Source organism: Camellia sinensis, chromosome 4, assembly GCF_055761805.1.
Source record: "Camellia sinensis isolate YWXY chromosome 4, ASM5576180v1, whole genome shotgun sequence".
NCBI lineage: Eukaryota > Viridiplantae > Streptophyta > Magnoliopsida > Ericales > Theaceae > Camellia > Camellia sinensis.
In genome coordinates, this window is record NC_138964.1 from 138079310 (window position 1) to 138105044 (window position 25735).

Below are 25735 nucleotides of genomic sequence, written 5' to 3' on the forward strand. Positions count from 1 at the left end.
CCAAGTTCAGCACAAACCAGAAATGAAATGAGAGAGAGAGAGAGAGAGAGAATATTGATAAGCACCAGATAATGTGGGGGGAGTAATCTACTAAGCTAGAGTTTGTTTCCTTTAATAACTGAAATATAGAGAGATAAATAAGCATACAAGTACTTTGCTTGACTCATGCAACCGAGCCCTCTCTCAAGTTTGTTAGGATTTCAACAATCTTTGCTTGTATTTGCTTTGCTTCTTAATGATAATAATCTTCGTTTTTATGGACATATCTGATCTAAACCATTCATCTTGTAAAATTTTCTGAACAAATCATCAATTAACATCAATTAAAAAAAGTTAACCAAATGGTATATAAATAAACAATTTGAATTATCAAAATAGAATTGTAATAAAGCCCACAAAACCAAATAACACGCTTCCGTCCAATTCGTTATTTGAAAAACAATAAGAAAAAAATCAAGAAACATAAATATCGGTTGAAAAACCAAACCACCTTATTTGATTTTGATTGATTTGTTGAGAATTGAATTTTTCATTTTTCGTATTTTTTGTTATTAGTGAATTTTTTAAGCGCAGTGATTGAGGGCCCGACGTTTCGGGGCTCAAATGCCCCGAAATTCCGTTTAAGGTAAAAAAAAAAAAAAAAAAAAAAAAGAAAAAAGAAAGAAAAAAGAAAACAGTTTCCAAAATTAGAAATTAGGGGCATTAGGGGCAAATTTTTTAGGGCCACCAATCATTTTTGATTTTTTAAATACTTTAAGTAAATTTTTTACTTTCTAAATACACATAACTTAGATGCACCTAAAAAATAAATGTTTGTGCAAAAATATTTGAAAAACCAAAATAAATACACAAAAATATAAAAATATACTAAATTTTATATTTTTTTGTATCTGATGAAGTTTTTTTAAAAAAATTCATAAATATTGTACTTTTTAAATATATCTAGATTAAGTGAATCCATAAAAATATTTTTTTTAAAAAATCTTGAAATATTAAAAATTTTAACTTAAAAAAAAAAAACTAGGTTTTTTTAAAAAATGACTCAATTTTCTAAAACCAAACAAAGTGAATACAACTTATTTTTACATGAAATGGGTCTCCTCATATTTGGTTCTAAACCTATATGAGAAGGTTATGTCTTGTTCTTTCCGTCCAAGTAGAAAAATTGAAAATCAAATATCTTTCAAACATCAATATAAATATGATGGATCACATTATCTAAATTAATTACACTTACTAATATAGATATGATAAATCACACTACCTAAATCAGTCACATTAATTTTTTTTTTAAACAAAAAACCCTCTAAAAAGATACTATAAAATAATCTCATATCGAATGATGGATTCTACATGCATATTTTATTTTTTAATTTATTGGTACATAAATGTCCACATCTATGATGCAAATTGTTCAATATATAGAGATTGTCAAATACTTTATCCCTATAAAAAATCATATAAATTAAATATCGATATTCACTTAATAAAATCACATTTATATCAACGGTAAATATGATTTTTAAAAGGAATTATAGACACAAATATATCCAATCAAGTATTTTTTATGATGACAAAATACTCTACGAGCCTTATATAGTGACGGTACAAAATCATCGATGCGGAAGGCCAAACAACATCCTTCAGTTAAAAAACGCAACTGGAGAAGATCCTGCTAAAAAAAAAAAAAACTTAACTAAAGTCCTAATGCCACTATACTACAACCACCTCTGCCTGCACTGCCACCTTAGGAAAAAAAATGTTATTGAAGGCTGTGGCATTGTGAAAACAAAAATATTAGAAGGACCCAACATTTGATGACTGAACGAGAAGCAGAAAAAGATGATTTTAGCCTAATATGTACTGTCAGATTAGAGTCAATCACCACATAAAATGTTCATAATTTACACACAAAATCAACTGTAGTTCAAAATACAACTATAAATAATTTCATTTTTTTTCAGGGTTTGAGGAAAGGGTTATAAAATTTTCAAAAGAAGGCATTGCTGCTACAAAGCAGCAGACCACCAGAATTGATTCTGTTCTGCTCTTTCCATCTCTCAAACAAATGATCTTCCTCTCTTTGAAGTTTAAGGTACCTGTCCATGTCAAATTGTGACCTCTGGTGACTTGCTACTTCTTTGAGTATGCTTCCTGTTGCTGTAATAATAATAGATAAATAAATAACGGAGCCAATAAATATAATTTTAATATTAAAGTGTCATCACTTCCAGTACCTTCTCCGGTATTCGAAGAAGGACCATCAAGTCCAGGGCTCCAACTCCCCCGACTGCTAGCGGAATTACCGCTTGGATGTTGTGCTGAAATCGCTTCCTGTACAAATTACAATTTATGAGTTCATAAAGAAATTAGAAGAGAAAAAGTAAAGAGAGAAAATAAGACATCATGGTTTACAAACCAAACCAAGTCTTAAAGTCTCATTAAATAGGACATTCATAGTTCACAATGCACTTACAATACAACTACTATGCTTTTGAAAAAAATGGTAGTGGACAAGTTTGTGCTTAGAAAGGGTTTGTACAGACCAAATACTTACTAAACAATCAGTGAATTAATTAATTAAATTTTCCAATTCAGTATTCACCAACCAAGGCCCACCACACAATATCACAACGATGAAGTACATGACCTGAAAATGACGATATACATGGAAAACAAACCACAGGCCACCTGGCGGTGCAATAATCAACTAGATTTAGAGTAATATATAAGATGGTTTAACTAAGCATATAACCCTTGACAGAATGAAATGAGAAAAAATTATGCGTGTAGCCATCCACTTGATTGGGACACAAAGCTTGGTTTTGTTTGGTTTACCAAGTGTACTATAGCAGGGTTCCCTGCTCCAAGGTTGCTCATTGAGTGTGCCTCCGGTAACAAACCTCTTGATAGATTGGGCAACTCTCACAAACATCCATATCACTTATCTTTGTAGTTTCTATATTTGGTAAAATCCCTTGTATTACTTCATGTTGATGACGTAAATTATGTCATCATCTTTTTGCTTGTTATGTTTGTAATACATATGTTTTGAGGCCATCAAGAGGTCGTCACAAGTCAACCCAGTTATTAGGGTGGTTGAACAATGTAACCATGAACCTATCTCTTCATATGTTGATGGCCAATTCGGGTTGAACACATAACAAGAAACATTTTATTACACAAAGCAATAGCCTCGGCATTAAGTAAACACAAACGTAAATGATTGTAACCATATCATGTTTGCTTGTATATTTTTCATCAAAACAATTTTGTCACAAAATAAACCAAAAATGCCACATAATCAAAATGACTGATAACAGAGTCTCAATTGGAAAGCCACCTGTACTGAAGTGTTTCACGTGTAAGATGGCAGCTACTAAAGATGGTAGGGATGCCTTTATTCCTTTAAAACTTCTATTATATCAAATTTTAACATATAAAATCTCATTATAAATTCGTCAACCCTTAATTTAAACCAACCAGCTGATGTAATTCTATACATGTTATCATACGCACAAACATAATGAATTTCTTATAAGCCATTATGCAGTCAGTGCTTGTAACTAACTCAAGGAATGATATATGCAAATAACTTTGTATAAAAGAATAATTAGTACACACCCATGTCATTGTTCGAAGATTACCTGATCTGCATCCCACGATATACTTTGTGGTGTCACAGGAAGTTCTCTCTTATTCTTGGATGGAAGAGCAGAACCATCATTACATGTCTCCCATTGCAACCAAGGCAGAATAACACCATCCATTATTTCAACAGGAGGATAATTAGATCTTGTCTGTGTTCGAAATGTTTCTGTTTCTCCGGAATGCAACACTGCATCTCTAGTTTTTGTCACTCGTAAAGTGGAACTTGCATCACTCCTTTCTCCATCATAAGAAGAAAGATCAGTATCTTCAACATTTGAAATGAAGTCCTCGAAATATTTCTCTGCCTCTTCGGTCAATCGTTTAGACACCCTATTTTTGTCATTACTCCTCTGAAAATTTGTGGAAACATTTAAGTAAATGGTCTAGTAAATTATATGTAACCATATCAACTAATCAACATAATCATACTGCATTTCAGCACAGCTGGAGATTGAGAACCAAACCTTTCTAGCTCGTGATGGTTTTTCTGCATTGGCAGAGCTCTTTGGATCAGGAAGCAATTCCCTCACAATCTTAGACAGCTCCCTACCATGTTGCTCCTCCAACGCTATCTCAGCTAACAGGTCTTGTTTACGCTTCTCCGACTGGAAATTTTTTAGTAAACTCCACGTTTACTAGTTGAAGTTCTCATAAAAAACAGTGCTTAAAAAAAATCTTAGAAAGAACAGCATTATAACAAAACACATGACACATCTTTCAAAGTTGCTCATTAGTTGATAGTTTCTATATTCTGGGAACTCATATGTACCTTTGATAAAGAACAACCCTAATTCACCTTAGTTGCACAAGATGATGTTTAAGTGGTGCTTTAAATTCCATTTTAACGAGTGTGTTTTCCCTTCTTTTTATGAAAGGCAACACTAACAATTATGTCATTTTTAAGGTCATATCATTGAAAAGCAAATCTCCAGAAATGGTATTAGTTTGGATGCAAACAATTTTTGCCTGCTTGAGCTGAAAGATATTCTTTTATTAACTGACCGATTTTCAGTTAAACATACCCCAGAAAAAAAAGTTCATGTCCACATTTAGCAAGAAAATAAAATTTCTCATAAATTGTCATGCTAAAAAGATACATGCAAATGAAGTAATAAGGGTTAATTACACTTTACCGCCTAGTGATTTAACTCAAAAACACATTACCCCCTTATAATTTAGAAATATATATATATATAACCTCCTAGTGGTATGGAGTGAACTGTAAAGTCCAACTTCGTCAATAAGGCCTCGTTTGGCAAGAGGCTATTTTAGCCAATTAGCCAAAAAGTTACTAAATTAGCCAAAAAACCAACAACCCATACCAAAAAGTCAAAGATTCTCTTTTCTCTCTACTTTTTGCACATTTTTTCGTAATTAGCCAAAAAGTCATCCCAAACATACAAGTTTTTTTTACCTACCTTTTTAACCAAATAGCCAAAAAGTTACTAAATTAGCCTGTTTCCAAACGAGGCCTAAATTTTGTAAGAAGTCTATAATAGCCTTATTCTTTGCTCTAATTTTCTTTTTTATGCCATCATGAACCAAGCTGCTTTCTCTCTCCATTTTTCTGCATTTTATTACATTTTTCTCTCTTTTTCTCATTCTATTTTTCTTACCTGTCTTCCTCCTCCCTTGACAACAGTCAGCAGTTGCTTGCTCCAGCAGACCACCCACCTCTTATTCCTCCAGACTGCATTACAACTACCTTCTAGCTTCCTCTTTTTTTTTAAATTATTATTTTATTTTTACGGAGGCAACCATGATTTTCTCGGCTATAATCCAAAAACCACAACTCCTCCCCACTTTCAATTCACTACTACAAAGATTAAAACACATACATAGGTATATTTATATATGCATTTCATTGTATGCACAAGGAAATCATTAGAGTAGGAATGACCTCCATCTATTATAATATGTATGAAGAATCATAAATTATTCCAAATCAATAACCTATTTCAGTGGGTCTTTTATTTGTGAGTTGCGATGAAATGTTGGTCTCATTGTGGTTGTTGTATGAAGTGAGGCAAAAAGAAAGGGAGATAAGAGGGTGGGGATAATGTGCAGTGGCAAAAAAGATAGGTGACTGCTGTTCTGTGATGGAAGAAGAAGGAAGAATAAAAGAAAAGAAAAGGAAAAAAGGGTAAAAATGTCATTTCCTAGTTTTGGACCTGACACACGCTTAATTCAGTGCGTTACACACGCACAGTTAACATAGACAGGATTTGTAACTTTTACATTTCACTCCGTAGCAAAGGGAGGTTAAGTGTATATTTCTAAACCATAGGGGAGTAATGTGTTTTTGAACAAAAATACACGGGGGTAAAGTGTAACTAACCCAAGCAACAAACACCCTCCTTTACTAGCGATGGCTAACAGGCTGCAAACAAAACTTGAAACATTTGGCAGCATGGGCTGTCAGTCTCCTAGATCACCAATCAATCCTTCAAGTTATCACAACCATTATGTCCAAAATTTTAAACACATCATTGCTATAAGCCAATGTATATTTTCTCCTTAATCTGATAGTTTCTTTAAGGTATATCAAGAACTTTGCACAACATGGTCGCAGAATATACAATAAGATTTCAAAAGCCTGACCTCAAGAGATGACACTCTTTTAATGAAGATTATAATTGACCATACAAACCTGTTCTAATTTCGTTGTGTATTTTTTCCGGACTTTAGGAACAGCCTGAAGAACATTGGAGTCGTCTGCCTGCAAAGAACTCTCACTGGCTAAAGCAGAGGTTTTTCTCACCATGCCCTGTGTAAGTCGAAAAGAAGCCCTAACAACGTTCAGCAAATAGCATACACTAATTGTGCAAATGTTAAGAAAATATATCAATGTTTGAAAACAGGTTTACAGAATTCTAAATTGCAACAGACATGTTCAAGTTCCATCTTGATTTCATCAACTGCGTATCTAAGTTCCTTTCGCATTGCTTCAAACAACCCATTGTTCACATCGTCCCCAGTAGGGTGCTCTGCCTGAAAGGCAAAAGTAACGGAAGGGACATGTATAATGAAACAGTACCGAGAAACCTATCATTTAGTCATTGGTGTCCACAAAAACTAACCTTTTTCTGAGCATAAACTGCCCGGATTGTCTTCTCAATCATATTTTTACTAGAACGAGCATCGTTAGCTTCATCATCAGTTAGTGCAGAAGACTGGCTCTGAAAGGTCCAGAAGCATTATGTTAAAATTAGTTCAGTTCTAAAAATGCATCAAATTTGGGCACTAATTCTTCCTGTTGGTTTACGCAGGTGAGTAGGACCAGTTGTAAAACACATATAATGTAGATGGATAAAGCATGAAGGCCTTGACTCGATCAACAAATTATCTCCTTCAGTCAAATTTTGTTTAAATTTGCAACAAAATCCTTCCTCAACTAAGACATTACAAACAGAATTCATAAGCAAATAAAAGGTCAATTCCTTTAACAACACAAGATGAAGAACTCTTACAGAGTAGTCATCATGCAACTTTGATAGATCTTTTTGGCTGAGGGACGTTCCTAGGCATCTATGACTTGAAGCTACGGGCTTCTGTAATGAAGGCATTCCACTGCTGAAAGTCCTCATATTTGCGTGATTGCTAGAATTCTGAGAATGACTTATATCACTCAGTCATCAAAAAATAATTTGTTGTAGTTAAACAAACAAGGCAAAAAAAATTCCTAGTTTATGATAGCACAGAAAAAAGAGAAAAAATATAAATAAATAAATAAATAATAAATAATGTAAAAAATAAATTGATGTATATTATTGATTGATGTCTGATTGATATATTTGTGATAGTTACAAATTCCTATATATAGAAGAAAATGTGGTAGTAGGTGTAGGAGTGAAGTGGAGGTGGTAGGTGGAGTGTGTGGTAGTGGAGGTGAGTGGAGGTGGAGTGTGTGGTAGTGGAGGTGAGTGGAGGTGGTAGGTGATGATATATTTTAACAGCCCCCCGCAAACTCAAGGAGGATAGAAACTAACCAACTTGAGTTTGGAGAGAGGAGCAAAACAAGAAAATACATAAAAATAAAAAAAGATAGGAGACACTGTATGGTCGTGTCAGACCGTTGGTGAAGACACTGTATGGTGGTGTCATAACATTGTAGAGGACACTGTATGGTGGTGTCATGACGTTGTAGATGACACTGTATGGGGGTGTCATAACGATGTAGAAGACAGTTTATGGGGTCATGTCGGACCGTTGTAGAAGACAGTTTATGGGGTCATGTCGTACCCTTGTAGAAACTAACCGGAATCAATGTCGGGACAGTTTACAGAGTCTTGTCGGACCCTTGTAGAAACTAACCGGAATCAATGTCGGGACAGTTTACAGAGTCTTGTCAGACCCATAAAGGAGCTAACCGAAATTAATGTCGGGACAGTTTACAGAGTCTTGTCGGACCCATAAAGGAGCTAACCGGAATCAATGTCGGGACAGTTTACAGAGTCTTGTCGGACCCATAAAGGAGCTAACCGGAATCAATGTCGGGACAGTTTATAGGGTCATGTCGGACCGTTGTAAAAGACAGTTTACGGGGTCATGTCGGACCGTTGTAGCAGACAATGTTGTGACAGTTTATGGAGTCTTGCTGGACCCTTGTAAAGTCGCACCCTCAAAAGGTGTGCCCAATTTTTCAAAAGGCGTGCCATCAAAAGGCGTGCCCAATCCATAAAAAGGCGTGCCATCAAAAGGCGAGCCCAAGTCATAAAAAGATGTGCCGGACATGATGGCGAGGCACGTGAGCGCCTTGGCTTGCGCGCCCGTTTTGTCGGCTGTCGGCAAGTGGCGCGCGATGCGCGGATCGGCCCTGGCTATTTAAACCAAGGTTGAGGCAGAGGCTGTGCAAACCAGTCTGAAACCTCTGAAAAACTCTTCGTTGGCTGAGAGAGATACACTGGTAACACTCTGTAAACACTCTGTAACCAACCCATCTCTGAAACACTCAGCAACTATAACATGGCTTCTTCTTCCCGTACAGCTAACCAGAACATGGCCTCCTCTTCCCGTGGGCTGCTTACGCTCTTTCCAGAACTGAATGAGTCCACAAGAGAAATAACTGGTGCGGTGGCCAGTGAACCTCAACCAAACACCTCTGTGTTTGCTCCGTTGAACTTTCCGATGCGGTCGGTGGAGCAAAAAATGGCGGTGCAAACTGATATTGAGGCCAATCAGTATACTCTGAAGTCATGTGTGGAAACCATGACTGCGGTCACAAACTTGTCGCACCGGCTGCAGAGCAGGACAAATGAGGTGCAGCAGCTAAACGCCCAACTGGCTCTGCTCCAACGCATGTATAAGGATGCGCGAGCAGAGATAAGTGTGCTAAAGGCAGAAAACAAGGAGCTGAAGCGGAAGGCCACGGTGATGTTCCGATTTGGAGGTCCGCCATATGCTGCAGTGGAGGAGTATGGGGGTGTGAACGTGCTCGGTGGACTAGGAAGCACTGAGGCAACACCGTCAAGGGCTGCCCAGGACGGAGGCAAGAAGAAGAGACCGGCGGCTGAGTAGAGAAGAAAAATCCCACTGTGGGTGTGGTTGTTTTTTTGTTTGTTTGTTTGTTTTTTTTTTTTTTTTTTTTTTTTTTTTTTTTGTGTGTAAAATTGTGATCGGGGTGGATCCCTGAGATGAATAAAATATGGTTTGGTGTGCAAAGCTATATGGTATGAATGGAATTGGAAAAAGATTAAAAATAATGTGAAAGAAAAATAAAGAAAGAAATAATAAGAATATATGTGAAATCAAAATGAAAGATGGAGGAAATAAGCAAAGTGGATGGAGAAAATAAATAAAAAAGAATGGAGTTGGAAATCCAACGGAGGAGAGATGATGATGTTTTTTTTTTTTTTTAAATAAAAAAAGAGATATATATATATATATAATAAAAAAAAAGTGGGGAACAGTCTGAGAGCATCAATGAAGGTTTAGAATAAAAAATAAAGTTTGATTAAAAAATAAAGTGGGCGGTGGAAAATGTGATGATGGACTTGGGTGGAGAAAAAGTGTAAATAATAAGAACAAGAAAAGTGAAGTGAATGGCCTGTGGCTTATTTATTGATTTATTTTATTGGTTTGGGTGGAGGGGATCACATGGGTGAGTGGTAAAGGAAGGAAAAGAAAAAATAAAGAAATAAGAGAAGAAAAGTAAAAGGGGTTTGAAAAAAAAAACGAGAGTGAGAATCAGGAACCAAAGTGCAGCTGTATCCTTGAGTTCTCAGGAGATAGGAACCAAAGTCTGGTTGATGAATCAGGACCGCTTTATTATGGGGGCAAATCTGATTACTTTGTCTATGCCGAATATTGCTGAAAAGCAGAACTTGTTACACTCGGAAGGATTGCTGAGAGAACAATACAGATAATTTGTTCCAATCCCAGGACTCCATGCTTGGGGACATGACAGCAGCACCGACACCGAATGCAATGATAACAAAGACCATGCTTTTCAAACACCCATGGCCACGTGATAGCCTTCCCAATATTAGCTTACAGTACTTGTCTGCATCCTTGAAGAGCGATTGACGAGCAGTATCCTCTCCACCAGCCAACGCTTCCTCATTCTTGTGCCTGAAACTCTTGAGGGTTTCTCTCAGAGCATCAAGAGAAGACTGCTTCACAGAAAACTCCTTCCATTCCTCGGCAAGCTTTCTCAGAATAGAAACACTCACGTCTACTTTTTCAATATAGATCTTGTCCCACTGCTTGTAACAATCAGGGTTTTGTGTCAAGCACCAGATAAAAATGCCCGTTGCTTCCTTGGACAGCTCAGGGTTGCCTTCTCCAGCTGCTTTCAGTACAAGAATCATTATTTGCTGTGAAACTTGTTTCATGGCTTTGCTTCCAGTAGAACCAGCAAGAGCCACCTCTTTGAGAGCAGGATATACTGCCTCAAACCTTTCAGTTGCTGTTATTCGAGCAGAGGAGGCAGGGAACGTCACCCGCATCAACAAGTCAAAGGCCGAAGGTGGCAACAGACGCTCCCCTCTTTTGACAGCTCCATTTACCAAAATGGTACGAGCTTTGGGGACAGACAAAATTCTTTCCACCAACTGTAAAATCAAATCTCTGGATTGCGGATTACAATTTGATTTGCCACCAACTATAGGCAAGAGGTTGTGTGCCCACGCATACAACCCTACAGTAAGATCTCCTTGACAGGCCTGAACTATAATCCATACAATGACTGGAAGCTTATCTGGTCCTTGAAACTTAGAATTTTGATTCAATTGGATATTGGTAATGGAGGTGGAGTACGCCTGCGACGAAGCAACCGTTCTTGCCGAGGACTGCGAGGGTGAAGCGGCGGCGCGCAGAAGTCGTAGAAGATGCGGGATGGGGTTATGTCGAGTGTTTGTGTGTGTGCTTGGACAGTAGCTGGGGAGGAAGCACATGCAGAGTGATCTGGTATGTGTTGAAAAACTCCAGCAGGCAGCGAAGGCAAAGTTGCCGGCCGGTTGCCTGCCGGAAAGAATGGAGTATAGGCCTAAATCTTATTGCTCTGATACCATGTAAAAAATAAATTGATGTATATTATTGATTGATGTCTGATTGATATATTTGTGATAGTTACAAATTCCTATATATAGAAGAAAATGTGGTAGTAGGTGTAGGAGTGAAGTGGAGGTGGTAGGTGGAGTGTGTGGTAGTGGAGGTGAGTGGAGGTGGAGTGTGTGGTAGTGGAGGTGAGTGGAGGTGGTAGGTGATGATATATTTTAACAAATAAATTCATCTGTAGTTGCTTATATGAATCAAAATGTTAGAATAATCTTTCTACATCATTACAAATACCAGATGTCTATAATGCTACAAGTACGATTTGTCCCATTGACATCCAAAGGAACAAAAAATCATTTTATGGCCAAAGTGTTTCCATTTTCTTGGAAACTAACACAAAACATTAGCAGAAATTAACATTCCAATGATTGCACCAAAACATATCAAAACACTGCAAAATGTTCCTAAACAATGAGTTGATAGGAATATTAAGAGAACTTTCTATTTGACTTCTTTTGTTAAAAGAAAATATTCGGGAACAAAAAATAAAAAAATAAAATAAATCTAAGAAAGGAAAAGATAAGAGTTGAAGAGAAAATGAACATGGTTAAGCCAATTATTTTCTTTTTTTGTTATTATTGATACATTTTTTATAAATACTACTTTTAACCAATACTTCTACTAGAATCTTGCATTTTTGTTCTATCTTATGATGGTAAACCCCCTTCCCCCAATAGTTCTTTAAACTTTTCATTTTATGAGCTACTAATATTCATTGACCTTTATTGAACATTATCCTTAATCTTGTTTTTAAAAAAAATAATAAAAAATGACCTGGTTTGCCCAAGGGACCTCCCATACCTTGGATATCCTTTCACCTTTGTGTTCTATTAATATTTTTATTGTTGTTATCGATGAAGCATGAACACCTCTTCGGAGGTCACATACTGGTGTCCGACACGCCGGAGGCAGTCAAACGCGCTGGGACACTTGGGACACATTGGCCTTGTTTGGTTTGTTGCTCAGAAAAATTTTTGAAAAAAATTCTTTACAAACAAATTTTCAAAAGTAATCAAATCAAACAAATTTTTCCAAAAAAAATCTCAAAATTTTGTTTAGTTACCTACTTTTCAAAATTCACTCTCTCTCTCATACACATCAAATCAATCACTTTTTTTAAAACTCTCTCCCCAAAACAATTTTCCAAAATTATTTCTGAAAAAAGACGAACCAAACAAATTTTCATACTTTTTATCTCAAAAGCTACTCTACAAACACAAACCAAACACACTCATTGTGTCTCATTTGAGAATTCGATAATGACTTTCTTAACCTCTAGAATTGTAATTATTTATTGATTTCTCTAGTCTATATAGGTTGATTATAACTCTTATATAAATGAGAGCTTGAGTCCATTCCACCAAGCATAAGACAAAAAGGGGAAAGACCTCTTGGGTGTGCTGCACAACACTCATAACATCATGAGTGCTTATGAGCAGTGTGAGAGTGAAGTATATAGAGTTTTATGTAAGTGATGGCATGTGATGGATTAAAGTCTCTCATGTGAGTACCTACAGTGTGCAAGTAAAGGAGTGTAACCTACGCACCTTTTAACCTAATTTGAAGAAAGTAATCATAGTAAAAAGATGGGTTCAACAATAATCCATGGTAGTGCAGCTGACTATATTTTAAAGATTGGTTTTTTTAAGGCAATTGCATGTGACAGATATGTACACCACATCCCTATTGGTTTCTGGGTGTGGGTGAGAGGTGTGGTTAGATATAGTCTGGGAAGATGGCAAGCACTTCAATGGATTGAGATCACCAGAAATGGAGAGGAGGAGATCAAGGCAAGCTTGGAGAGGGAGAGGGAGAGGTCGGCAGTGATGGACCTTGAACACCAATGTAGAATGTGAGAAGGAGTGTTTAAGTGTGAGACTTAGTGTATTAGAATTACGGAGTATTGTGGTGGTGAAGTGAAGTTTCTTGCTACATATATGATACATTATATAGGCCGCAAGAGTATTGGAGCCCAAGCAACCTGTTAGACAGGTGGCTCATTCTCCCTAACTCTGCTAGAAGTGATATTAGTCCTTCTGCCATTTGTGGCTTGATGACAAGTGGAGAGCAATGCTTCATAGCAGGCGGAAAGTAACATTTCGTATATGCATCGGGTGACATGAATGTAAGGTCGTTATTGCCTCTTCTCCAAGCTTGGTCGAGATGGAGTTGTCTTAGCAAGAAGACAACCATCTCGACGATCCCATGACCTCAGCTGCCAATCCAACATCCTCTGATGATCCCGAGCAATAGTGTCTGAGCCCTGCTCCCAACCTAGGAAACCAAGTAGGTGAATAGGAGAGCCAAAGGCTCGCTTCCAAGCAACCAAGTAGGAGAATGCGCTGCGGGCCTATCTCAATGTTTAGGAGAGCCAGGGCTAATCAGTCCAAGTTCAAGTGAACCGGGAGCTGATTACTATGAAGCACGGACACGGACACGCATACGGACACGGACACGGACACGGGACACGGAATTTTTAAAAAAATGGGGACACGGACACGACTGGGGACACGGCAAATTTTTTTTTATATAAATATTTTTATTTTAATACAAGTTAATTATTTTATTTAATTATTATATTTTTAAATAAACATAATTCTATTAATTATTTTATTTTATTTTTTTTACTTTTTTTTATTTATTAATATATATAAGTATATATTATATCTTATATTTATATATTATATAAGATATAAGATATGCCTTTTTATTAATATTAAATAAATACATACATATATATATTATACCTAATATATTTTTTTACTAATATTAAATAAATAAACATATATATATATATATATTAAACCTAATAAATATATATATATTATATATGAATCAGATCAGAGAGGTGAGAGCATCAGAACAGATCGGAGACGCGAGAGACGATCTCTCTTGCGAGAGCGAGAGACGCGACGCGATTGATGCGAGAACGATCGACGCGATCGATGCGAGAACGAGAGACGCGATCGATGCGAGAACGAGAGAGAGAGAGAGCAAGAGGAAAGGCGAGAGATAGGGACGAGAGAGAGAGAGACTTACGGATGGAGGTCAACAGGCGAGGCGAGTTGAGGTCGAGGTCATGGATGGAGGTCGACAGCCGAGAGGGAGAGAGTGACTTACGGTGGTCGACTGAATGGAGGTCGACAGGCGACTCAACTGGATCGAAGACCAGGTTTTACTGTTCTTCTTTACTCTTCTCTTTTGCTCTTTATGTCCAGATTTGGACACGCGTGTCCAGATTTGGTGGACACGCGTGTCCCCGCCGTGTCTCCTCCGTGTCCCTGCAAAAAAAATAATTAAATTAAAGGGACACGCCATCCGGCGTGTCCCCGTGTCCCCGGCGTGTCCCCGTGTCAGACACTGCCACGGCATGAAATCTGGCGTGTCCATGCTTCATAGGCTGATTATATACACTATGCTTGGTTATCATTTTTCAAAAACACTTTTCAAAAAATTTTACTTTTTTATTTTCCGTGTTTTTTTGTTTTTACTGAATTTTTTTTAATATTTTAAGTAATTTTTTTAATTTTTAAACATACCTAACATATATATACCTAAAAAGTAAATTTTTTTGGAAAAAAACCTTTTAAAAGTTCACTAAATACCAAAAATACAAAAAAAATATATGAGAATTCAACACATTTTTTGTATTTTCATGTATTTATTAATTTTTAAAAATATTTTTTCATAAATTTTTTACTTTTTAGATACATCTAAGTAAGGTGCATCTAAAAAAGTAAAAAAAATATTTAAAATTTTAAAAACATTCACTAAAAACAAAAAAACACGAAAATCAAAAAACTCAGTTTTCAAAAAACTTAATTCAAAAAACTCAAACCAAACGCACTGATTGTTGTTTGGTCTTGGAGCAAGGTATGAAAGACCATGGGCCCTACGAGGCCATGGTACTGCCTGTTGTAGGGCTCTTCATATTTGGACATATTTAAGCGTGTATGTATGCTCCCGCTTAGGCTAAGCATAGAGTCTTGGTTCCGCGTGGTGCCTTGGCACACAGCGCCCGTAAGGCTCGCCATGTATCAAACATGTGATATGCCCACGTTGTGTCTTATTGGTCTGCGATGCGGGTGGAGTTTCGGAGATGTGGCACTTGCCATGTATTGGGCTTGATATAAGCACCCACACTGAGTATTGAGTAAAAATTTCAATTTCTGTATCACACTTGTTAAACCACATATATCAGCGGTTGCGGCTATTGAAAAACTAAAATTAGAATTTGTATAAAAGAAATCAAACTTATCGATGACAATCATCCACTTCCAATAAATCTTCTAGTTTAAAGTTCTCAAATCAAGGCAAAATATCATCAAATAATCATTTTCAATGGAAGCAACCAAACAATCATTAATCCATTGATATTCCATTCGGTTAAGAAATTGATTCTTTACAAATTATATGCCCTAATCCAACACAAGTTTTATATTCACCAAGAGAGCTATCTTTCAAATACCTTTATTTTATTTGAAAATGTATAGCAACACAAAAAACAGAAGTTAGAAGGTAAAATGAAGAGATTTAGGGTTAGGGTTTAGAAGAAGGAAGAAGAAGATGAGAGAAGAGAAAGAAGTTTTATATATTTGTGTATACTGTTTTCTCAACTCTCCATCCGCAATATATATATACAAACGCTAACAATGCAATATAACCATCATACCCTCAACTTACGTAGATATTAACAAATAAAACAAAAATAACTATGCTAACACTCCCTCTCAAGCTGGAGCATAGAGGTCAAGCATGCCCAGCTTGATGAATAAACGATGAAACGAAGGCCGAGCCAAAGGTTTGGTGAGAATATCACCCAATTGATCTTCAGAATAAACATAAGGAGTCACAAGTAGCTTGCGCAGTAAGAGATCACGAACAAAATGACAATCAACTTCTATATGTTTGGTCCGTTTATGAAACACAAGATTATTGGCAATGAAGATAAGCAGCCTAATTGTCACAAGACATGCTCATATAAGTGGGAATAAAAAAGCCAAAATCCCGAAGACGAGATTGAACCCAGAGCATCTCAGAAGCAGTATGAGCCATGGCACGGTATTTAGCTTCAGCGCTAGAACGAGCAACAACAATTTGTTTCTTGCTACGCCAAGTAACAAGATTTCCACCAACAAAGGTACAATAGCCCAAGGTGGAATAGCAGTCAGTCTTATTACTAGCCCAATCAGCATCACTGAAGCCAGTGACAGACAGTGAGGAAGATGGACGATAAAGCAAACCCCGCCCGGAGCACTCTTCAAGTAGTGCAAGATACAACACATAACCGCAAAATGGGACTGGCGAGAAGCATGCATAAACTGGCTGACCACACCCACGGCATACGTAATATCTGGACAAGTGACAATGAGATAGATTAACTTCCCATGTTTGATTCTTATAAAGGGCACACATTTCCCCATCCATTGCATGTTTCCAACCAGAGATGGATATAGCCTGCTGATAGGAGCTGGGAATGAAAATACTAAACAGGCTACAAACAAAAGAGTGAAGACAAGGAGAGGCGATCATAAGAAACGAAATGAGCAATAAGATGTTAAGTGCAAGTACGTTTACCTTTGCAGATTGCAATAGGAAGATTATTAGAAGGTATATCGGCAGATGGAACAGCGGGGACAGGAACCTCAGACGCAGGAAATGAACTGGTCGGGCCATAAGACACAATGCGTCGAGCTTGAGACCACTGATAAACCTGCAAAGAAGGGGTGGAGGCGAGATGAGAGGGAGATGATATAGAAATGGACGAAGGAACACAAGAAGGAAGAGTAGGGGTGAGAGGTTGGCTCCCCCTCACAACAAGAGAGAAGATCAGTGGATAACTATTGACTAGAGGAGGAGAAAAAAAAAGTGGCCTCAAAAAGGGTAACATCAACACAACTCAGGATGACAACATTAATACCCTTTTTGAGTACAAGAGTAGCCTAAGAACACACATTTGCAAGCACGAGAAGATAACTTATCTAAGCTGGGTTCAAGAACATGGACAAAGGCCATACAACCAAAAACACGAGCTGATAAGGAAAATGAGAGATATGGGATGCAACTAAGAATAAGGAGACATGTGTACAACACTTGAAAGCATGCGGTTAATAAGAAAACAAATGGTGAGAACAGCATCGCCCCAAAATTGTTTGGGAACATGCACATTAAACATCAGTGTGCAAGCAACATCTAACAAATGACAGTATTTACGCTCTGCAACACCATTTTGAGGAGATGTATGAGAACAACTAGTCTGATGAATAATACCGCAAGCATCACAAAAGGTAGTCACAATAGACTGCACATATTCTACGGCATTATCAGACCAAAATATCTTAATACGTTTCCCAAATTGAGAAAATATTTCATTGTAAAACTTAGAGATAATAGAAGGCAAATCAGATCGATGCTTCATTAAAAATAACTGAGTCATTCAAGAGTAATCATCCACAAAAATAACAAAATAAAAAAAAAACAAACAATAACAATTGGTTTTTAGAAGGAACCCAAATATCTATACGGACAAGAGCAAAAGACTCATACTCACGACTAACACTCCTACTAGGAAAAGAAACATGACTCAAACCGATCTGAGAAACATGACTCAAACCAAGAACAGATAACTTAAGCTTGACCAAAGAGGGATGACACAAGCAAAAATGCCACTGAAGAGGATATACAGTAGCGCTCAACACAATAGATGGAGGATGAGGAGGTATCGCAATGTCCAAAAAGTAGAAGTCATCTTTCTCATACCCCGAACCAATCATCCTCCTGGTCTGGTGGTCCTACAAAACACATGAAGTGGGAGAAAAGGTTACAGAACAGTGGAAAGCTTGAGTTAATTGGCTAACAGAAAGCAAATTAAATGGATATTTAGGAACATAGAGACCAGAGAATAAGGAAAGAGATAGAGTGAGGTGAAGAGGACCTTGACTACTAGCAGGTTGAGAAAATCCATCAGCAAGTATAATAGTATGATTAACAGGCCTCAGGTTATCAAAAAGAGAGGAATTACCAGAGATGGGAACTAGCACCAGAGTCTAGGAGCCAAAGCTGAGTAGACTTAGCCACATATGCAATATTACTTGAACCAGCCAGAGTAGCGATAAAGGATGAAGGTATACTAGGTTGGAGAGACTGGACAAGAGCAGTAAGCTCACTAATCTTAGTAGTGAGTGTCTCATGAGAATCAACCGGAGAAGCAATAGAACCAGTGGAAAACAAGGACTGTGAGAATGGAACATCTATAACCTGATGCACATGGTCAGGTTTGCCATACTTCCGCCAACACCAAGGTTCAATATGACCTTGGGAACCACAATGAGTACACTTGCGATCACCATGTGTGCGAGAGCCAGGGCCACTACTACCCCCACCACGAGAACCACCACCACAAGATGCACCACCACGGGAACCACCTCCATGAGAACCTTGTGAACTGTAAGAAGAGCCCCAAATGCCAAATGGGTCATGAAAACCCCCTTGAGTAGGCCCACGATCTTCACTACTAGAGACCATTGCAGAAGATGACAAAGTAGAGGACCAAGTGGTAGGTTGTGCCTGACCCAAAAAAGACCGTAACAGCCGAGAATAGGCATTAGCAGCAAAAAGGAGTCACTGGCAAGAATCTGATCCTTGAACCCCCGTAATTCAGGATCTAAACCGAAGAGTAAAGACACTATCATAAACTCTTCCCGATGTTGCTTTTGTTTGTTCACATTAATAGTGAAGGATCGATGCTGCAATAACTAATCCCAAAAGGTCTTGAGGCTACTATAATACTTGGGAAGGAATCGGCCAAATTGGCGCATAGCAAAAAATCTGCTCATACAACTCATAGACCTGAGAGACATTACTCTGATTCAAAAAAGATTCGGCAAGGAAGTCCCAAATTTCCTTCGAGGTATCACAAAATTCCACAGTAGTAGCAACTTGTGGTTCTAGATTACGCCAAATCTAACCCATAACACAAGAGTCCTCACTACACCAACCATCATAAGCTTTATCATCAGTAGCAGGTAAGAGTTCACTAAGGAAGCGGGACTTCTTCTTTCCACGTAAGAAAATTTTGACAACATGAGCCCAAGCCACATAGTTGGCACCATTCAATTTCTTTGTGGTGATAGATTTAAGCATGTCATCATCTTTACCCACAACCATAGCCTTAGCCTCAATCTCGGCCATGATGATCAATTATACAAAATTCTCAACAAACGAGCATGAATGTAGCAAATTACTTGAAGATATTCACTGCCCATAACAACCAGCACCCACAACAACCAATATAGGCAACAGATTCAGACCCAACTTTAACCAAAATAACAAAAACAAATCAAAAAGCCAAATATCCAAATTTAGATTGAAATTGAACCAAAACAAGAAACCACCAACATGAATCAACAACTTAAGACCAAATATCTTGTGCTATACAATTTTCGGCCCATATATGTTCAATCCCAATAGATAAAAGTAAGAAAACAGCCTTGTTGTACTGAAACGAACTAGAGAGACAAAAAACTCAACCCAATCAGCAATAAACCACAAATTAACAGCAAAGGGCACTAGAATAGGCCCAATCGACTCCTATAGAAGGGATTGTACCAAGAAGAACTAGCAAAAACAGTCCCCAAATCCAAATTCAAAAAAATGCACCAAAAATCATGAAAAACATTCGAAAATAGAAAACTCACATTAGGGATGATCAAAAAATTCCACAAAAATCACCATAATTCTCAGGAGACCATTTCGAGCTTAGAGGTGAAAATCCCATCCATACGGTGCTTACGTCATGCTGACGTCATCGTAGGCTGATGACGTTAGCACTTCTCAGTCACCTATCTCAGCTCAACCTCCAGAGTCTGTAGAACACTTACTAACGAAGAATGGATAGCTCTGATACCAAGTTAGAAGGTAAAATGAAGAGATTTAGGGTTAGGGTTTAGAAGAAGGATGAAGAAGATGAGAGAAGAGATAGAAGTTTTATATATTTGTGTATATTGTTTTCTCAACTCTACATCCGCAATACATATATATATAAATCCTAACAATGCAATATGGCCATTATACCCTCAACTTAAGTAGATATTAACAGAAGAACAATAGAACAAAAATAACTATCCTAACAACAAACATAGAACCAACACAAAATATATAGATGGATGAGATTTTACGAGATTGGTTGGTAGTTTTCTAAAAAGTCTTGCCCAACCATGTATTTTCTATATTTGGTTTGTGTGTTCTTAGATTCTTTTGTTTTTTTTCCTGCTTTTTAATCTTGGTACAAGGCAAGGGTACTAAATTCAAAATTAAAAGAAATATTGTGAGTAGGATGTGAGCTGGGCATGCAAAGATTGGAATGGGCAAATTGGTTGTTTAAGATCTACGCTGGGTGTTCAAATTGAGCAAGGGTTCTTTGCTGTATTTTTGGTGCCATGATCTTGTGATCTTGTTGTGGTTTTACCACAACATGACACATCAACAAAAAACATGCTCAAACAGCCAAGTTTAAAACTCAAGTAAAATGCCACTAGGCATTCCAAAACGACTTAGTTTTACTTCAACTTCAAATCTTGATCGTTGGATCACCACAGCAAGATCACATATTCACAATACATAAAACAAAGTTGAGGATCCTAATTCATTCAGATTATGAAGAGTGGACTGATTAACATATATCTAACAAAAATATCATGTTATTCAATTGAATGCCATACCCTAGAGTATATGTGCTGCCCCCCTGGACATTAGATAAATGTTCATCATCAGTATCACCAAAACACTTACCATTTACTGTGAACACCGAGTAGAGAAACCAACTATTAGACACATGGAGACTATATTTTAAACAAAAGAAAGATATATAGTGATACCGAATTTTGAATGCAACTCTTACACACAACAACACAAAACATGCATAATCAAGTCCATGTAAAATTAATAGCACTCAGTGCTTATGTAGAGGTACTCAAGTTAATATAACTCTGCTGCAAAATAATAATTATATCATATGCTAATTTTATAAATGTTGTTTATGTACTTACACAAAAATTGTTGTTTAAGTCCAAAGGAACTTCACTTCAAATAGTATGTCAATCAGTGAGACTCATTTGCTTACATAGAAGAATAGTAAAGAAAAGAAGTATCTCACATATTAACAATAAGTCAATTCATGATTTACATAAAAGTTTGTGTTCATGTAATTGCGTATCTAAATGTTTCACACTCATCACTTCATGCGAGTACATAAACAATGCTACAACAAATGGAAAACTTTCATGAAGTGCAATTCATCACATACTAATCCACAAATTAGTTGAGCAAAAAATCTTCCAGCTTAGACTATTTTAAACAGATCATGTAAATGTTATATCTTAGTACTCTACAGTGTCAAAATGCTATTTTTAGACAAACCCGCTCCAGGCTAGCAATGCATGTACTTTTTTTTAGCACGACTACCGTTTGATTCAATTTTCACCAAGCAATACGATTGTGGCTACCTAATTATATGTATTCACAGTGTCTTTAAACTATACTTTTAATTAAAAAAAATTGTAATGCAATAATTAATATTTTGAAACTCCAATTCATTAGTTTAATTAATTGCTCGCCACCATATGATTCAATCTTGTGAACTACAATGATTTTATAGAACGTATATGAGCACAACAAAGAGAGCAAGGTTGACAAACAAGTGTCAACATATTTGGAATATCTTCGAATATATTTTGAATTAAAATTATTTTGATGTGATGGTTTGTAAAAAAAATTCAAATAATATATTAATTTCTAGAATTTATATAAAACTAAGAAGAAAATACATGATGTGGTGGGCCCCTCAAGTTCAAATTTGTACTTGAGAGAAGCCCATTCCTAAGTCATAAAAATTCAATAGTCAAAACCTATGAAGCATGGACACTCCAAAATCGGTGCCGTGGCGGTGTCCGACATGCCGGGGACATGTAATTTAATGGTTTTTTTGTAGGGGACACGCGTGTCCATAACGGGACACGACAGGGCTCATTTTTTTTTATTTTTTTTCCTTCTTTTGTCCCTCTTATTTAGTGCTTTTGTGAAGAATATTGTTAGATGTTGAATGTTTTTCCCTTCTCGTCTTAGTTCTTGTTATCGTTTATTATGAATTTTTTTGTGAATGAATGATCTATTAATTTGTTTAAATGTAGTGATTATATTTATTGAATTAATATTACTATGTTAGTGTTTGTTAATTTTAATTTAGGATTGATGTAATATGAATCTACATAACACATAAAAATATATAATAAAAAAAATAAAAAATTCACCATGTCCCCCCGCCGTGTCCGTGTCCTTGTCCCCATTTTTTGGAAATTGTTGTGTCCCGTGTCGGTGTCCGTATCCGTATCCGTATCCGTATCCGTGTCCGTGCTTCATAGGTCAAAACTAAAATTTGACACCATGCTATCTTCTATGCCAAATTTAATACAATAGATGCTATCTTCTATGCCAATAGTGTTAAGTTACCAATTTTTCCAAAAGTCTAAACTTTTAGGAAATGGGTCCAACAATATATATCAAGCTATCTAACACCCTCCCTCACGTGCAACCCCGTTTGCACATGGAGAGACAAATAGATAACCAAATAGAAGGAGAAGCAAATCCTAATGGAGAGGCTTGAACCCAAAACCTCTCTTAACCAGAGTTCTGATACCATGTTAAGTTACCAATTTTTCTAAAAGCCTAAACTTTTAGGAAATGGACCCAACAATATATATCAAGCTAATAGATGATGGCTTTGATGCCAAATTTAATACAAATTTTTAATACCATAGATGATATCTTCTATGCCAAATTTAATACAATAGATAGCAAGAATGTATATTATGTAACGGGTACGCCACGTGGTAAAGTTGATGTGGTGTCACCTTTCCATTCATTAATTGACATTTAGTAAAAAGTGGGACTGAGGTTTGATGTAACTGAACACTTAGCACCTTGAGTTGGGAAAAAAAGTGACTTCTCGAGATCTCATTTTAATCATGTCAATTAATGAGAACGATATACCACATCATCTCGACCACGTGACGTACTTGTTACATAAAATACTTTCTCGCTATCTACTATATTAAATATACATTAAATTTTACATAAAAGATGTCATCTATTCTATTAAATTCGCATTTTCTCGCAATCAATTGTATTAAATTTGCATTAAATTTGGCATAGAAAGATAACATCTATTATATTAAATTCGCATTAATAGAAAATATTTTATGTAACGGGCATGCCACATGGTTAAGATGATGTGGTGTACCCTTCTACTCATTAATTGACATATGATTAAAATAAGACCCCGAGAAGTCACTTTTTGCTCCGTCTGAGGTGTTGAGCATTCAGTCACATCAAACCTCAGTCCCACTTTTTATTAAATGTCAATTAATGAGTGGAAGGGTAACACGACATCATCTCAACCACATGGCATACGCGCTACATAAAATGTTTTCTCAATAGATAGCATGATGCAAAAATTAGCACAGTGGATAGCACACTACTTAGCACAATGAACAAGGCCAACTTTGGCACAAAGTCGGCAACGCCACCGCTTTGGGCTCTCAAAAATTAATTACAAAAAAGGCCCTAATTTTTTTTTTTAGCTATTATACTAGCCCACCAACCCGACAAAATTTGGTGAAAATTCAAAACTAATAGATTGTTGATGTGAATTATTTCAAACTAATGGATGATTGTTTTTATCGACAAAAACCAAATGATATGGTGAACTATTTGAAATTAATGGATGGTTGTTTCTCAAATGTATGAATTGCATATAAAATACTATTAATTATACCAGTTACAATTGTTTATGAGGAAAGAAACTTTTCAAATTTAAGATTGATTAAATCTTACCTTCAGTCAACTATGTCACAAGAAAGATAGATTAGTAATTTAATCCACTGAAAAAAATTTAGATAATAAGTTTAATTATGCAAATTTAATTAACAATTTTGAGTTAAAAATACGATAGTATGGTCAAATATATAATAAAAAATACAAAATTCTTTCATCACAACTTTTTGTTTTTTGTTTTTTTCTAAAATGTAGGAGAGACCCATATCAAGAGTTCACTTTGGGCTCCGAAAATGTGACAATGATAGCACACAGGTGAAGAACAATAGATGAGAATGCTGGAGTTACTCTTAATAAGCAAGCCTAGATTGTACAAGCTAAAAAGATAAACCTCCACAGAAGGGAAGTTTAAAAAAAATGTACACTCTGTTTTGGATTTTTCAAAAATAATTTTTATGTTTTGAATATGTATTTTTAGATTTTTAGTGAATCTTCTTAATATTTCAATAAATTTTCAAAATTTTTAGGCCCCCTTAATCTAGATACACTTAAAAATACAAAATTTGTAAAAAAAAAAAAAATTACTAATACAAAAATGCAATATATTTATTGAAAGCAAAATAAAATAACAATTAAAATTTTAAAACCTGTTTTTTCCTTTTTTTAAAAATCAAACAGAGTGATAAATACTTCACAAAATAGTAATAAAAAAACCAAAGTAAAAGATCAAAAAATGTAACCTCAGAATCGCTATTCCGACCCCGAACCACCGAAACGGAACGCCTTCTTCTCGAATTAGCATCCAAACCAGTCCTCCCACCACAACCATTCTTATCAAAATTACTCTCTCTCTTCCCATCACCAACTCCCGAGCTTTGTCTCGAGACTGACCTCCCTCGCCTCTGCGACGATACAGTCGCATTGGTCGCTGGACTAATCTCAGAGCAACGCCTCGACGATCGGCCTCTCTGGCTGTCTCTCTCGTCCAGGGAGTCATTGAGAGAGAAGAATTCGATTGCGAGATCGTCGAGGCTGATTTCGGGAAACGCTGAGCCTCGAGCTGTATTGACGAATCTTCCTCTCGGAGCGTCGGCGAATTCAGGGGGGTCCGGAAGGAGCCGGGAGAAGCGACTGAGACTCCTTGAGCGGCGGTGAGGTTTGGTGGAGGAACTGGATTCGGCGGCGGCGTTTGATGGAGAGCTGATCGGCGTTCTCTTCGTGGTTGATTTGAAGGCCGATGTCGCCATCGCGGAGGGGAGAGATTAGGGTTTGAAATTGGCCATTAGAGAGAGAGAGAGAGAGAGAGAGAGAGAGAGAGGTGAGAGGGAAAGGCGAAAGAGACAACAGAGTTGAAATGAAATGAATGTTGTTGTAGGTGAAGTGAAGAAGGTTTGGCGGAGTGTTCGAAAATACATCGAGTTTTCAAAATTGAATGTGCATTGACGGATTTACGCCTGCTTCGTCTTTACAAATTGCGTGATTGCCATTTTGACTGCTACTCATATTGACCAAAATTATTTACCTTTAATTTTTATTTTATTTCATTTTTTATTTATTACTATGTTTGAAGGGTTTTTTATTGATAAATTTTATTTTGGCTTGGTTTGGAAAGTGGGTTGATTTTTTAGTTTTTTTGGCTTTTTTGGCTATTTTAGCCTAGGCTAAAAAGTTTAGTTTGTAAATGACTTTTTGATTTTTT

The 25735-nt window shown here is 36.6% G+C and overlaps 1 protein-coding gene across 5 annotated transcripts; it reads right to left on the bottom strand.

Annotated features, from left to right (window-relative positions):
• Positions 1–1813: 1813 nt before the first annotated feature.
• Positions 1814–25533, bottom strand: LOC114316064 (uncharacterized). 5 transcript variants are annotated; one of them, XM_028262720.2, is made up of 9 exons: positions 24777–25533; positions 7122–7259; positions 6732–6830; positions 6541–6642; positions 6302–6418; positions 4116–4256; positions 3648–4001; positions 2238–2334; positions 1814–2160 (listed from the first exon to the last, which is right to left on the bottom strand). In XM_028262720.2, exons 1-9 carry the CDS (start codon positions 25281–25283, stop codon positions 1991–1993), a joined length of 1725 nt encoding a protein of 574 aa, XP_028118521.2. In that variant the 5' UTR covers positions 25284–25533; the 3' UTR covers positions 1814–1990. The 5 variants fall into 5 exon arrangements, with proteins under 5 accessions (XP_028118521.2, XP_028118535.2, XP_028118529.2 ...); XM_028262734.2 differs by lacking the exon at positions 7122–7259 and having other exon boundaries at positions 24777–25413; XM_028262728.2 differs by lacking the exon at positions 6541–6642 and having other exon boundaries at positions 24777–25413.
• Positions 25534–25735: the final 202 nt, after the last annotated feature.

Coding starts and splice junctions, on each gene's coding strand:
- LOC114316064 (XM_028262720.2), bottom strand. CDS start 25,283: ATGGCGACATCGGCCTTCAAATCAACCACGAAGAGAACGCCGATCAGC. Junction 6,643..6,731: donor CAGTTTATGCTCAGAAAAAG/GTTAGTTTTTGT, acceptor TTTGCCTTTCAG/GCAGAGCACCCTACTGGGGA. Junction 6,419..6,540: donor TCAAGATGGAACTTGAACAT/GTCTGTTGCAAT, acceptor CGACTTACACAG/GGCATGGTGAGAAAAACCTC.